This window comes from Narcine bancroftii, chromosome 1, assembly GCF_036971445.1.
Source record: "Narcine bancroftii isolate sNarBan1 chromosome 1, sNarBan1.hap1, whole genome shotgun sequence".
NCBI lineage: Eukaryota > Metazoa > Chordata > Chondrichthyes > Torpediniformes > Narcinidae > Narcine > Narcine bancroftii.
Genome location: NC_091469.1, coordinates 151,316,245 through 151,331,565, shown reverse-complemented (window position 1 = coordinate 151,331,565; position 15,321 = coordinate 151,316,245). Strand labels below are relative to the sequence as shown.

The 15,321-nt window shown below is 42.9% G+C and overlaps 1 protein-coding gene across 1 annotated transcript in view; it reads right to left on the bottom strand.

Moving 5' to 3' along the window:
• Positions 1–2,447: 2,447 nt before the first annotated feature.
• Positions 2,448–15,321, bottom strand: part of lrpap1 (low density lipoprotein receptor-related protein associated protein 1) — a 35,685-nt gene continuing 22,811 nt past the window's right edge. The window contains exons 7-8 of the mRNA XM_069941788.1: positions 10,267–10,443; positions 2,448–4,420 (exon numbers count right to left, since the gene is read on the bottom strand). Coding sequence (XP_069797889.1) covers positions 4,352–4,420; positions 10,267–10,443 — 246 coding nt within the window. The 3' untranslated portion in view covers positions 2,448–4,351. The remainder of the gene's footprint in view (positions 4,421–10,266; positions 10,444–15,321) is intronic.

Below are 15,321 nucleotides of genomic sequence, written 5' to 3'. Positions count from 1 at the left end.
TAGCAAACACGTGCCGTGAAGAGTGGAAAGGGTATCCCTTGCATCGAAGCTTGGTCTGGCCATTCACTGCAACAGAACTCCCCCCCCCCCCAGCCGTCTTGGACTTCACCATGCTGCTGGATCCAGGAGGTGATGTTGAGAGGGTGGGTCTGGGCTCATGCAATTTCCCAATTCACCTAAAATAGTTTCACCCACATGGTGTTCCTTTCTTTTTTTATATATAAATTTTTTATTTTTCACACCATAAATCACATTAGCCATGATATACACTTTTTCTTTTTCACACATATAGTGACTTTTTCTCCCCCCCCCTCATCCATTTTAGGTATACAATCTAGGTTGCAATAAACCAGTCAGTTCCTTTCTGAGGAGTGGGGTATCCTCAACACACCCAAGCCCTGAAGCGATGGACAAGTGACAAAGTGGTAGGCTTGACAAGCTGGGGGCTGTAGTCACAAGTCTGAATGCAGGCGCAGGGGAAGAGTGGTCGCACATGGATTACAGAGTGGAGATCGGGTGAGGAAGCCCCCTGTATCTGAGCAGCCCTATTTAGGGAGGCACTGATCACCCTACAATAAAGGATAGGCCTAGAAAAGGTGGCTCAAACAAAGCCCGCTCACACCAACCTGGCCAAGCTGGTGGGTTGTCCAACACTAGCGGCAAGAATCACAAGCAGAATCTGATCGTCGATTCATAGAATAAATGAACTCTGCTGGACAATGCTATCTCTTATCGCCCAGAGACATACTGCACGTTGCTCGTGTGCTCAAGGACTACAGCGTGGACATTGGGGCTCTCCAGGAGTCTTGACTCTGAAGAGAAAGGAGGGTACACATTCTTATGGTCTGGCAGGCCTGAAGGAGAAAAGAGAGAATCTGGTGTGTGCTTGGCTATCAACAAAGCTACCAACCCTGCCTGCTTCTGTACATGATGGAATCCAGACCCTGCATATTCATCAGTGAGGAAAGTGCTATCTCACCAGAGTCAATATTTACACCCCAACTCTGACCAATCCCAGTAAAGTCAAGGAGGCATTTTACAGCAAGCTGAAAACCGCAGCAGCTGGGAATATTTCGCTTCCGGCCCGGGGAGCTTATCAAGCTTGATGTTTTTAAGAAGATCCAATACTCCCTCTTCCTTAATCTCCACAATGTCCAGCACACAGGCCTGTTCAATTTCGATCTCACTATGATCAAGGTCCTTTTCCTTAGTGAATACTGATGCAAAGTATTAATTTGGGACCTCTCCAACCTCCTTTGCCTTCAGGCACACGTTGCCTCCTTTATCCTTTAGTGGCCCCTCCTTCATTCTTGTTATCCTTCTGTCCTTCACATATGCATAGAAAATTCCTTATGGTTTTCCTAACTCTACAGGCCAAGGCCTTCTCATGCCCCCTTTGAGCTCTCCTAAGTCCTTTCTTCTCTTTCCTGGCTACCATATACTTCTCATGAGCCCTTCCAGTTTCCTGCTTCCTATATCTAATATATACTTCCTTCTTCCTCTCGACTAGTTGCCTGACCCGTTTCGTCAGCCTCTGTTCCCTTTTCCTACATCTATTCCTTGTCCCAGTGGGACAAATCTATCCTGAACCCTTTACAAGTGGTCCTTAAACTTCCTTCACATTACTTCTGTGCTTTCACCTTTAGCTATGTTGAAACTAAGGAAGTTGTGGTCACTCTCACCAAAATGCTGCAGCTACCTGAACTGAGCCACTACTCCTGCCCCCTCGGAGGCTGATCCCTGGCAACTACCAAGTGTCGACTCACTGCGCTCACTTGCTCAGCCCACCTCTCTTGTGGCGCGTCATTGATCTGAACAATGACAAGGAAGGGAGCAGCGAGCACGGAATTGGATGGCCAGTCACAGCTGCAGAGGCAACAGTGCTGGTGAATTTACATGGCTGAATATTAGGTGGCTGTACTTGTGAAAGGAAAAAGTTGGGTTGAGACATATTCTAGTCTCACCCATTGTGGCTGGGATTAAGTCAAACTGCAAGAATCTGCTCATGTGACCCTGGGATGAAGGGCCACTGTATGGATGTCATATATATGGACTTTGAACAGGCAGAATTTAAAATGTGGATAGCTGAACTAAAACATGGGATGAGCTCAGCGATGAAACTAGAGAACAAATCAGCAGTCATATACTATGAAAAGCTGGAGACTTTGGAGCTTGAAAGAAAGGGTTTCATATAAGACAGATCATTAAAATATTATGGACACTTGGAAAGATTATTGGAAAGTTGAACTTCACATCCAGAAGAGTGAAGGAAGAAGGTACGAGCAGTGCCCTGAACGGACCACACCTCGTGAAAAATCCTTAACATGCACTTGACTTTTGTGTAGCTGAGCCTTTCAGAGCTTCAAGCCCCAGCATTGCCAGGATGTTCCACTGCTCTGAAATGTCCAATCTTTCAAACAAAAACACGAAAATGAACAACATTCCCGCCTCATTACATAGCCAGTGTTTTCAGAGCTCAGCAGCTTTAGATCATGCTTGCCAAGTTGGATGCTGCCATTTTTATTTAGAGAGTTCATCAAGTCATGCATTTTCTTCTTGATGACTCCTCCACGAAGTCCCTTTTGGCTCATCAGAAACATCAAAGCTTTGGAAGATTTCCCAATACAAATGCTCAGTCCATCATCACCCAGCATCCTGACATCCATGGAGGGTTCCTCTTCCAATACCGTGTTGTCTCGGATGATGGAATACTTCTTCCCGCCAATGGGAATACCATTTTGGAGGATAGACTTCCTGTCTTTCTTTGTCAATGATCACGTCAACTTCCTGATTGTAATCTGGCTGAAGCCACTATCGCTTCTGCAAGCCCCAATGGCTTTGTTCTTGGGAGTGCATCTGACAGCTGCAATGTCTACAACGGTGCTGTCTTGTAACACAGCTGCAACATACTCTTTCCAGTCTAACATGGCCTCACCACTTTCATCAACTAAAGGAACAATGTGCTTGGAGACAGAAGGCAGGAAAATGAAGCATCCAGCTAAAACTCAACATAAGGCAAATGCTGATGTCATGCAAGCTTTGTGACACTGTCTTTATAACACAAGTACCAAGCTGGGAGGCTTTTCCTCAATCCCCGAGTGACCTCGTTTTCACCCTTTAAAGGCCAGTCTAACTTTTTGGAGTTCCCTGGAGCTTGGGAAGGTTACAGAGATGGGGTACATTGGTGCACTAAGTAGCAAGAACAAGAATTTTAAATGGGAGGCATAGGGATAATCAATGAAGGTCAGTAATGGCCGAGGAGGCTGATCTTGGAGTAAAGCACCAAAAGGGTACAGTATGACAATTAAAGCGCACTCCATTACCAGGCCCACGTCTGTCTATCCAACTGTAATTAAGAGTAATTCCACTGATTTCTCCTCATAACTTCATATCATTATCTTTGCAGTTACCTCAAGAACCTAAATTCAGTACCTTCCTCTATCTTAGGTCCTTTTCTGACATCCTAAAAAAAATGGTGGATGAGGAAAGTCTGATAAGAAATGAAGGGAGGTAAGAAGTGATGAGAACAGTCTTTCCAAACTTTAAGTAATCGAAGATTAGATCACTAACGATCTTAGAGTACTGTTTTTTTTCTATACATAAAGGATTACAGAATGAAGGAAGATCATTCTGGTGTACACATTAGCAATTCATTAAGAGAAGGGAATGACCTACATGATGCTGGTTGGAGCTTGAACCATTCGTTATTAGGATCTTCCACATCTGTCAGTGAAGGCATCAAAAATGGATAGTTGCAGTGCTTGAAAGTAACGGCAGGAGGGCCAAAAAACCAACTCATCTGGCTATGCTTTGAAAGCTTAAGAGGCCTGAAGAGTTTCAGATGCAAGCTGTAGGTCCTTGGGGGGGGGGGGGAGGTTGTCTGAAATAAAACAATGATCTTGCATCACCCCATTCACTTGCCCGTGCCCTGAGTGGATGTCAGTGAGTACTTGGTAAACAATGCTCCGTCATTGACAAGTTGCGATTCAGAAGGTGTATCACTCGAATAACTTGTGTTTCAGTTACTGAGACAAAAGAAAGCTTAGCACTATGCATCTGTTAGTTAACTCAATTGATTGAAACCAAAAGCTGATGTACAGAAATTTTTCAATTTACAAAGATTTGATTACAGAGTTTTTGTAAAGTATCTTCATCAAAAAGGAGTGGTTCAGCAATAGTACGAATCTAGTGTGCTTCTTTCCTGTAGCTCCAATACTTTGTACCAAGGGGACAATTATCACCCAAAAATTTAAGTGCATATTGAACTAATGATTGATGATTACTTCATACTCAGGTCAGCCAGTATTAAAACTGTTCCTGGCTAGTCAATAGGTTGTAGGTGCCTGGAGAGTCATAATTCATTGTGGTTCAGCCCTCCCCTTGAGAGCCTGGCCAGAAGATCTTGCATATGCTTTTTTACCTAAAACAAGACAGTGCAAGTATGATTATATTCAGTAAATGCTCAGTGTACAGATTGATAAAAATGCAAAAATATCACTGCAGTTGATCAACATCACATCTCCCAGCCATCCTCGGTTGGTAGATTGAAGCTCAAGGTAAACACAAGCATTTCTCTACATCATTTATCCTCAGAAAGGATAATAAATAGCTCCAAGTAGCTGAAGTGTTCACAGATGCTTTCAATCTTTAACTGCTGCAGTCAGAGGCTCCCACCTGCTTCATCCCAGTACCCAAGAAGAGCAGGGTGAGTTGCCTGAATGACAAGTGCCCTGTGACACTCACATCTACTGTAAGGAAATGCTTTGAGAGATTGGTCAGAATGAACACTTATTGAAGGTAGATCTACTGCAATTTGCCTATTGCCACAATCATTCCTCCGCCTATGCAATCTCACTGGCCCTCCATTCAGCCCCGAATCACCTGGACAACAGGAATACATACATGAGGTCGCTTTTCATCAATTACAGATCAGTTTTCAACATCATTCTCCCCTCAGCATTGGTCATGAAAGCTGCAAAACCTCCCTCTGGAAATTCATCCTTGACTAACTCATCGGAAGACCAGTAGGTGCAGATTGGTAACAATGTCTCTTCCTCACTGACAATCAAGATAGGCGCATCTTTAGGATGCAGGCTTAGCCCACTGCTCTACTATAAATTTGCCAAATGACACCGTATTGGTTGGCAGAAACACAGACTGCAATGGGGAAGTGTACAGGGGTGAGATAGATCAACTAGTTGAGTGGTGTCACAATAACAACTTTGCATAACTAATGAATTCACCTTCTCTGTGATTTTTAGAAATGACCTGGATGAAGAGGTGGAAGGATGGGCAAGTTTGGAGATGACATGAAGGTTGGAGGAGTTGTGGATGGAGCTGAAGGTTGTTGAAGGTTACAAGAGTTGGGCAGAGAAGTGGCAGATGGAGTTTGATCTGGATAAGGTGATGCATTTTGGAGGGACAAACCAGAAGGCTAAGTACAGGGCTAATGGTCGGTTATTAGAGTGTGGATGAATACAGGGACCTTGGTGTCCAAATCCAAACATCCCTCAAGGTCACTGCATTGGTTGATAGGATAGTTAAGGCTTATGGGATGCTGGGCTTCTTTAGCCAGGATATTGAGTTCGAGAGTTGAGAGGTCATGTTGCAACTCGACAAATCTCTGGTGAGACCACACTGAGTATTTGTGTTCAGTTCTGGTCACCCCATTATTGGAAGGATGTGAAAGTTATGGAAAGGGTGCAAAGATGTTACCTGGATTGGAAAATAAGTCTTATGAGGCAAGTTCAGCAGAGCTGGGATTTTCCACTTCAGAGAGGAAAAGGATGAGAGGAGACTTAACAGAAGTCGACAAGATGATGAGAGGCATAGATAAGGTGTACACCCAGCACCTGTTTCCCAGAGCAGGAATAGCAAACACTAGAGGACATATGTACAAAGTGAAGGGAGGGAAGTTTAGGGGAGACATCAGGGTTTTTAAAAAAAAAATAAACACAGATATTGGTGGGTGTCTGGATTGCCTTGCCAGGGATGGTGGTGGATCCTGAAACATTAGGGGCATTTAAGAACTTCATAGACAGGCACATGGATGGAAGAAAAAGAGGATTACACGGTAGGGAGGGTTTAATACTTTTTTTAAAGGAATATATTGGACGGCATAACATCAAGGGCTGACAGACCTGTACTGTGCTGTGGTGTGCTGTGCTATGCTCTGTGAATGGATTGTGGAGATCACAAAAACCAATCCTTATCAAGTGGTCAACAGTAAAGAAGACAAGTAACTTGCAAGTTCTGGGTGTCAGCATCTCTGAAGACCTATCCAGGGCCATCATGTTGATGCAATCATGAAGAAGGTTCACCAGCAGTTATATTTCATTAGGTGTTTGAGGAGATTTTGTATGTCACCAAAAACTCTTCACCATTTCTACAGGTATAACATGGAGAGCATTCTGTCTGGTATGGAGGTGCCAATGCACAGGACAAGAACAAGCTACCAAGAGTTGTAAACTTGGCCAGCACCATCATGGGCATTCGTCTTCACTCTATTAAGGACAGTGTTGAGAGGCGATTCTTCACGAAAACAGTTCTATCCTCGAGGACCCTCACCATCAAACCATGCCCTTTTCTCAGTTACCATCAGGAAGGAGGTACAGGAGCCTGAAGGCACACACTCCAAGTTTCAAAACAGCTTCTTCCCCTCTGCTATCAGATTTCTGAATGGACAATGAACCTGTGGACATGACCTCACTTCTGCACATTTTTAAAATCTTCTATTTATGGAATTGTAATTTCTAGTAACTTTGCATCTTATAGAAACATAGAAGATAGGAGCAGGAGTAGGTCATTCGACCCTTCGAGCCTGCTCCGCCATTCAACGAGATCATGGCTGATCTTAAAGTTCAGTACCCCGTCCCCGCCTTCTCTCCATAACTTTTAATACCCTTATACTGAAGAAATAGATTTAATTCCCTCTTAAATAGATTTAATGAACATGCCTCTACTGCCCTATATGGCAATGAATTCCACAGATTCACCACCTTCTGGGTAAAGAAATTCCTCCTCATCTCGGTCCTAAATGGTTTGCCTATTATCCTCAAACCACGGCCCCGGGTTCTGGATTTTCTCATCCTTGGAAACATCCCATCTGCATCCATTCTGTCCAGTCCTGCCAGAATTTTATGTCTCTATGAGATCCCCTCTCAATCTTCTAAACTCCAGCGAGTACAATCCCAATTTGTGCAATCTTTCCTCATAAGTCATTATGATACCTGCCATTCCAGGTATCAGCCTGGTGAATCGCCTCTGCACTCCCTCCATTGCAAGAACATCCTTCCTTAGATCAGGTGACCAAAACTGCACACAATACTCCAGGTGGGGTCTCACCAAGGCCCTGTACAGCTGCAGTAAGGTATCCTTGTTCCTATACTCAAACCCTCTTGATATGAAGGCCAACATACCATTTGCCTTTTTAACCGCCTGCTGTACCTGCATGCTCGCCTTCAGAGACTGGTGTACAAGTACCCCAAGGTCTCTCTGCACTTCCCCATCTCTTAATCTATTGCCATTCAAATAGTAATCTGCCCTCTGGTTTGTATTACCAAAGTGGATAACCTCACATTTATCCACATTGTAGTGCATTTGCCATATATCTGCCCAGACCCTCAATTTATCCAAATCACACATGGAGCTTCCTGACCCCCTCTTCCGTGCACACAACCCCTCCTAGCTTAGTGTCATCTGCAAATTTGGAGATATTACATCCAATCCCCTCATCCAGATCATTAATGTAAATTGTGAACAGCTGGGGTCCCAGTACAGATCCCTGTGGCACCCCATTGATCACCGCCTGCCACTCAGAAAACGAGCCATTTATCCCAACTCTTTGTCTTCTACCTGCCAGCCAGTTCTTAATCCACATCAATACTTTGCCCCCAATCCCATGAGCCTTGATTTTGGAAGCCAGTCGTTTATGCGGGACCTTATCGAAGGCCTTTTGGAAGTCCAGGTATACCACATCCACTGGCTCTCCCCCATCTATTTTACCTGTCACCATCTCAAAGAATTCCAATAGATTTGTCAAGCAAGATTTACCTTTTGTAAATCCATGTTGACTCCGTCCGATCCCTTCTCTGCTAGTCATATGCTCTGCTATTACATCCTTAATAAAGGATCCCATCATTTTGCCCACTACTGATGTAAGGCTCACAGGCCTATAATTCCCCGCTTTTTCTCTACCCCCCTTTTTAAATAGTGGGGTAACATTAGCTACCCTCCAATCCATGGGTACTGATCCTGAGTCTATCGAGTTCTGGAAAATAATTCTTAAAGCATCTGCTATCTGAATAGCCACTTCCTTAAGTACCCTAGGATGTAGATTATCAGGCCCTTGGGATTTATCTGCCTTCAATCCCATCAATTTCCCCAAGACCATGTCCTTAGAGATACTGATTTCTTTCAGTTCCTCCCTTGCATTAGTCTCTATGTTTCCCAACATCCTTGGGAGGTTAATGTAAAAACAGAACTAAAGTAAGAATTTAATTGGTCTGCCATTTCCTTATTCCCCATTATATATTCCCCTGATTCTGACTACAAGGGACCTACTCTGGATTTCACCAATCTTTTCCTCTTGACATATTTATAAAAGCTTTTGCAGTCGGTTTTTATATTTGCCGCAAACTTACTTTCGTAATTTATTTTTGCTCTCTTGATTAATCCCTTTGTCCTCCTTTGGTGCATCTTGAACTGCTCCCAGTCTTCGGTTGTGGTACTTTTTTTGGCCAATTGGTATGCTCTCTCTTTGGACCTAATGCTGTCTCTAATTTCCACGGTTGAGTCACCTTTTTTGGTTTATTTTTATGTCAAACCGGTATAAACGATTTTTGCAATTTCTCCATTAGATCTGTGAATGCTTTCCATTGTCTATCCACAGTCAACTCCCCCATAAACACCACCCAATCAATCTTACTCAACTCCCATCTCATACCATCATAATTCCCTTTATTTAAATCCAGGACCTTAGTCTCGGTTTTAATTTCATCACTCTCCATGTCGAGTGAGAATTCGATCATATTGTGATCGCTCCTACCCAAAGGGCCTCATACAAGATTGTTGATTAGCCCTTTATCATTGCATAATACCCAATCTAAAATGGCCTGCTCCCGAGTTGGTTCCTCGACATATTGGTCTAGATAACCGTTCCGTAAACATTCAAGGAATTCCTCCTCCACGGTATTTTTACCAATTTGGCTAGTCCAATCTATATGCAAATTAAAGTCTCCCAAGATGACAGCTGTTCCCTTATTGTACGCTTTTCTAATTTCTCTTTTAATGCCTTCCCTCACCTCTACACTACTATTTGGAGGCCTATATACTACCCCCACTAACGTTTTCCACCCCTTGCTATTCCTCAGTTCTACCCATATAGATTCCACATCTTCCGAGTTGATATCCTTTCTGTCAATTGTGTCGATCCCTTCTCTCACCATCAATACTACCCCACCCCCTTTTCTTTCTTGCCGATCCCTCCAAAATATCGTATACCCCAGGATGTTAAGTTCCCAGGCTTGCCCACCCTGCAGCCATGTTTCTGTAATCCCAATCAAATCATATTTGTTTATCTCAATTTACACAGCTAATTCATCTACCTTGTTCCGAATGCTTCTTGCATTAAGATATAATGCCTTCAGATTTGCTTTTTTCACCCTCTTTGCTCTTTCTGATTTTTTACTTTCGCTGCCTAACCTAACTTTTCCTGTTTTATCTTTTCTGTCCTTTGCCCTATCATACAGGTTCCCACCCCCCTGGCAAATTAGTTTAAACCGCACCCGACGGCTATACCAAACCTAGCTGCCAATATATTGACCCCTTTTGGGTTTAGGTGTAACCCATCCTTCTTGTAGAAGTCATGCCTTCCCCAAAAGAGATCCCAATGATCCAAGAAGCCAAAACCCTGTCCTTTTCACCAGCCCACAGCCACATTAATTTTTCTTAACCTTCCATTTTTGTCCTCAGTTGCACTTGGCACAGGTAGCAAACCAGAGATCACCACCCTGGCTGTCCTATTTTTTAGTTTCTGTCCTAGCTCTCTGTAATCCTTTTTCAGTACTTCCTCCTTTTTATCTATGTCATTGGTTCCCACATGTACCAAGACATCACTGCTGCCACAAAGCATCAAACATGACATGTTCAGGACAATAAACCTGATTCTGATTTTTTTATCTGGAGTGCTCATTTCCCAACAGAGCAAATGACTGACATCCCAAATAGAGAACAATTAAAACCTTGATATGGAGGGGACTCGTTTACCTTGTATCCAAGTTCTTTCGTTTTCTCTGTTAGCATTTTATACTTTTCTTTGTTTCTGGAAACATGTTCCTTATCTCCAATGGTCTCCACATGTTTAAGCTTTTGGTGGGATAGATCCAGTTGCTCTTGATAATGTTGGTGCTTCTCAATCTTTGCCTCAAAGTGTTTCAGCTCTTCCTATTAATCAGAATTGAAAGCAAAGGTTAAATATACTGATATCCACAGCAACTCTTCTTAGCTGCTCTGGACTGCAGCAATGTTTAACTATACTGCCTCAACTCAAATTACTCAGCTAACAGGAATCTTCACACAACCAGCTTCCAAGTCTGTTGTCCAATCAATACTGCAGCTCTCAATGCAGGACTGCCGAAAGTGGAGTTGCAGAGGGTGAAATCCTTGGGAGGCCAAACCAAGACTACAGTCCCTTCTTGAAGCCCACTCAATACTCTGAAAAATCACCTCACTGCAAACGTTGTTGAGAGGGCAGAAAGAAACAGCCAATCCATCATACTGATACTTAGCCACATGAGGAAGTTAGGGTAGGGTTACCAAAATCTTGCACAGAATGCCTTGAAGGAGGAAGGAGTCAAAGTTTAGGAAGTAAGACAAGACAGATCTGGCAACTTAGTGAGACATTGTGGAACATCAGCAGAAGTCATCACCATCTGTAATCTCACTGCATAGTGTATTTCTCAGTTTACCATAATGGTGATGGGCAATACTCATTATAGCAACTTCGATCCAATAACTGGTTGCACGAAGTTCAAATGAGACACCTATTAGTAACATTTATAATCACGGTCAAGTTATGAGCATTTCACTCACCCTTCTCTATGGCTCCAAGTTTATATTATTTTTTAACTGAACTCCTGATTTGCACCGCGCCTGCTCCAGCACCCGGATGCACTGCTTACGTACCAGGCACTCTAAGATCATGAATATTGTCGATATCTTCCAAGGCATTATAACATCCTCTTTAAAAAGAGTGTATGCTTGTAGAGCCTTTGTACATTTGGTTTTATTAATGACTATTTAAGAGCTTTATCCATAAGATAAAGCGATTTGATGCTTGTTGCCAAAATTCTTCTCTAGTAATGACTTATCCTCTAACCAAGGACATAAGTTGACAACTCTTTACAGGTTCCTTTGGCCGTCCTTCTGTATACATAAAGACAACCTTTAGGGTCTTGACACTTGTTTTCAATATTGTGTCTAAAAGATGCTTGGTATTGATATGCTTGGTATTGATATGGGTCTCCATCAAAAGTTTGAATTTCCTTCTTGAAGAAAGAAAAGAGATTGTAGCTGGATCAATGATGCAGCGATTTCAGTTTAAGTCTCATGGATTTGTTGCCGTATTCTGCCTCTTATAGCAGGTAATGTATCTGAAAACCTCGTATAGATTCACCCATATTTCTGATGCTTGATTCGGATGCCAAGGAAGCTGCAGCATTCCTCTAATTTATCAAATTTTAATACAAGCAGCAAATTACATACATTGACCTTCCAATAGAATCGGAAATTTGGAAGTGACAGTCTGCTCTTTGTTTTTTTTTGAAGATGCAAGTTATTTAAACGAGGTTGCTTTCCTTGCCATCTTCTTCTTTTCTTTGGCTTGGCTTCGCGGACGAAGATTTATGGAGGGGGTAAAAAGTCCACGTCAGCTGCAGGCTCGTTTGTGGCTGACAAGTCCGATGCGGGACAGGCAGACACGGTTGCAGCGGTTGCAGGGGAAAATTGGTTGGTTGGGGTTGGGTGTTGGGTTTTTCCTCTTTTGCCTTTTGTCAGTGAGGTGGGCTCTGCGGTCTTCTTCAAAGGAGGTTGCTGCCCGCCAAACTGTGAGGCGCCAAGATGCATGGTTTGAGGCGTTATCAGCCCACTCTTGCCATATATACAAAGAAATAAATGAGTCCAGCAAGTCAAAAAAAGATTTGGAGATAAAAGTTGGTATAGACTGGAAAAGATACAAACATTTTGGTAATATTTTCATTCTAATAAAATTAATATGTCCTATCATAGAGTAATGACAAGGGTGACCATCCAGATAATAAAACTTTAGTCTGATTAAATGTTGCAAAAAAAAATCTTCAATAAATTCTTATAATTCTTTGTTCTTGTAATTCCAGGGAATCCAAACGGATAATTCACTAATTTAAAATGGAAATTAGAATACTTAAAGATGACCCCTTTAAGGGTAATAATTCACTCTTACGGAGATTTATTTTATAAATCTGAGAACTGGCCCATATGGATAAATAGGGTTAACATATTAGGTATAGAAACCTCTGGGTTTGAAATGAAAAGCAAAAGATCATCTGCATATAAAGAAACTTTGTGTTCAACACCATTCTCAATTAACCCTGAAAAATCTCTATACTCTCATATATAGCAAGAGGCCCTATACAAACCAAAAAGCAACAGGCTTAAAGAGCAACCAGGGATGAAATTACAAGCGAGATGGCTGGTGCAAAGTTTTCACTAAATTAGATGCATCCCAGGGCTTCTAGCAAATAAAACTACATGATGATAGCACAAAATACTGTACACTGTATGGCCAATACTCCGGTCTGAGGATGCCTTTTGGAATTTCCTCAGCTCCAGAAGTCTTCCACAGGACAATGGAGCACATAATAGAAGGCATAAATGGGGAACGCGTGTACATGGATGACATGATCCTACGGGGATCCACACAAAAACAACAATAAGAGCCTCATCAAAGTGCTACAACACATCCAGAAGTATGGATTAAAGTCAAACAGAGAAAAACGTCAGTTTGGTGTGCAGGAAATCACCTTTTTGGGAGTTAAACTGTCAGAAGCAGGTGTGGAGCAAGGTGAAAGCAATTTTAGAGATGCCCAGACCCACTGACAAAAAAGGCATATTGGGAGTGCTGGGAATGAGCAATTTCATTGGTAAATTCATAACAACCCAGTCTTCAAACCAACAACCTAGTCTTTAAAACAATGTACCCAAATAAGTTATTACAGGACAGATGTGTATTCAAGTGGACAGACAAACACAAGGAAGAATGGGGACCACTGAAGACCATTTTAACTACAGAACCAATATTTTTGTTGTTCTTTTGACACATCTAGAAAGGCAAAAAGTATCCATGGACGCTTCAAAAGATGGAATAGGTGCTGTATTACTTCAGGCTATAGAAGATTGGAGGTCAGTAGCATATGCATCAAGGACCATGACAACATCTGAATGTCGGCATGCACAGATCGAGAGTGTCTAGGTCTGGTCTATGAACTCAAGAAATTCCAATGTCTATGGTCCACCAATATTTGTGGCAGAGACAGACCTAATCAAAAAAATTCTCAGTAAAATGTTGCTGAGAATCCAAAGACTGATGATCATGTTACATTTGAGTGGAACTTTAAATTGAAAGACTACTGCATTAATGTATCACGTTTGATTAAACATCTCAAGGAAAGAGGGATGTAGTGATAGACTGCTACCAACAGGAGGAGTTGGAGATGGAGGGTTTATCATCTGGGGAATGTGTATGTTCTGTCCTTGTGCTGGTTATTTAGTTAATAAATCTTGTTGTTTTAAAAAGAACCCGTTTCTTTATTATAATAAAAGAAACAACGTGGGGTACCAGGAATGACTCAACAGAATGTCCAAGAATGTGATGGAATGCTCTCCACTGGGTTGCTGAGTACAGCTCCAGCACAGAACCAACACACTAGCTTGTACCATAGTCCATTGCAGTTACTCCCACAATAACCCTAAGAAATCTTCCACCTCTGCCATCAAGTGGGAAACAAGGGACAAGTGCATGAAAAAACATTACCTGCATATTCTTCTCTAAATCAGAAATACATTTGATTTGGAAATATAGCACTAGCACATCACCTCTGCCAACATAACATTGATGGAACCATGCAAACATCTTAACCATATAACAGTTTATGGCGCGGAAACAGGCCATGTCGGTCCTTCGAGTCCGCACCGGTTCATTAGAACAACATGATGCTGAACCAAGCCATGAAAGACCTCAACAATGAAGACGCTATTTACATCCGGTACCGCACGGATGGCAGTCTCTTCAATCTGAGGCGCCTGCAAGCTCACACCAAGACACAAGAGAAACTTGTCCGTGAACTACTCTTTGCAGATGATGCCGCTTTAGTTGTCCATTCAGAGTTTGGCCTGGAAGTCAGCCAGAAGAAAACTGAGGTCCTCCATCAGCCAGCTCCCCACCATGACTACCAGCACCCCTACATCTCCATCAGGCACACAAAACTCAAAACGGTCAACCAGTTTACCTATCTCGGCTGCACCATTTCATCGGATGCAAGGATCGACAACAAGATAGACAACAGACTCACCAAGGAAAATAGCGCCTTTGGAAGACTACACAAGAGTCTGGAAAAACAACCAACTGAAAAACCTCACAAAGATTAGCGTATACAGAGCCGTTGTCATACCCACGCTCCTGTTCGGCTCCGAATCATGGGTCCTTTACTGGCATCACCTACGGCTCCTAGAACGCTTCCACCAGCATTGTCTCCGCTCCATCCTCAACATTCATTGGAGCGACTTCATCCCTAACATCGAAGTACTCAAGATGGCAGAGGCCGACAGCATCGAATCTACGCTGTTGAAGATCCAACTGCGCTGGGTAGGTCACGTCTCCAGAATGGAGGACCACCGCCTCCCCAAGATCATGTTATATGGCGAGCTCTCCACTGGCCATCGTGTCAGAGGTGCACCAAAGAAGAGGTACAAGGACTGCCTAAAGAAATCTCTTGGTGCCTGCCACATTGACCACCGCCAGTGGGCTGATATCGCCTCAAACCGTGTATCTTGGTGCCTCACAGTTCGGCGGGCAGCAACCTCCTTTGAAGAAGACCGCAGAGCCGACCTCACTGACAAAAGACAAAGGAGGAAAAACCAACACCAACCAACCAATTTTCCCCTGCAACCGTGTCTGCCTGTCCCGCATCGGACTTGTCAGCCACAAACGAGCCTGCAGCTGACGTGGACATTTACCCCTCCATAAATCTTCGTCCGCGAAGCCAAGCCAAAGAGTAGCTCAACCCT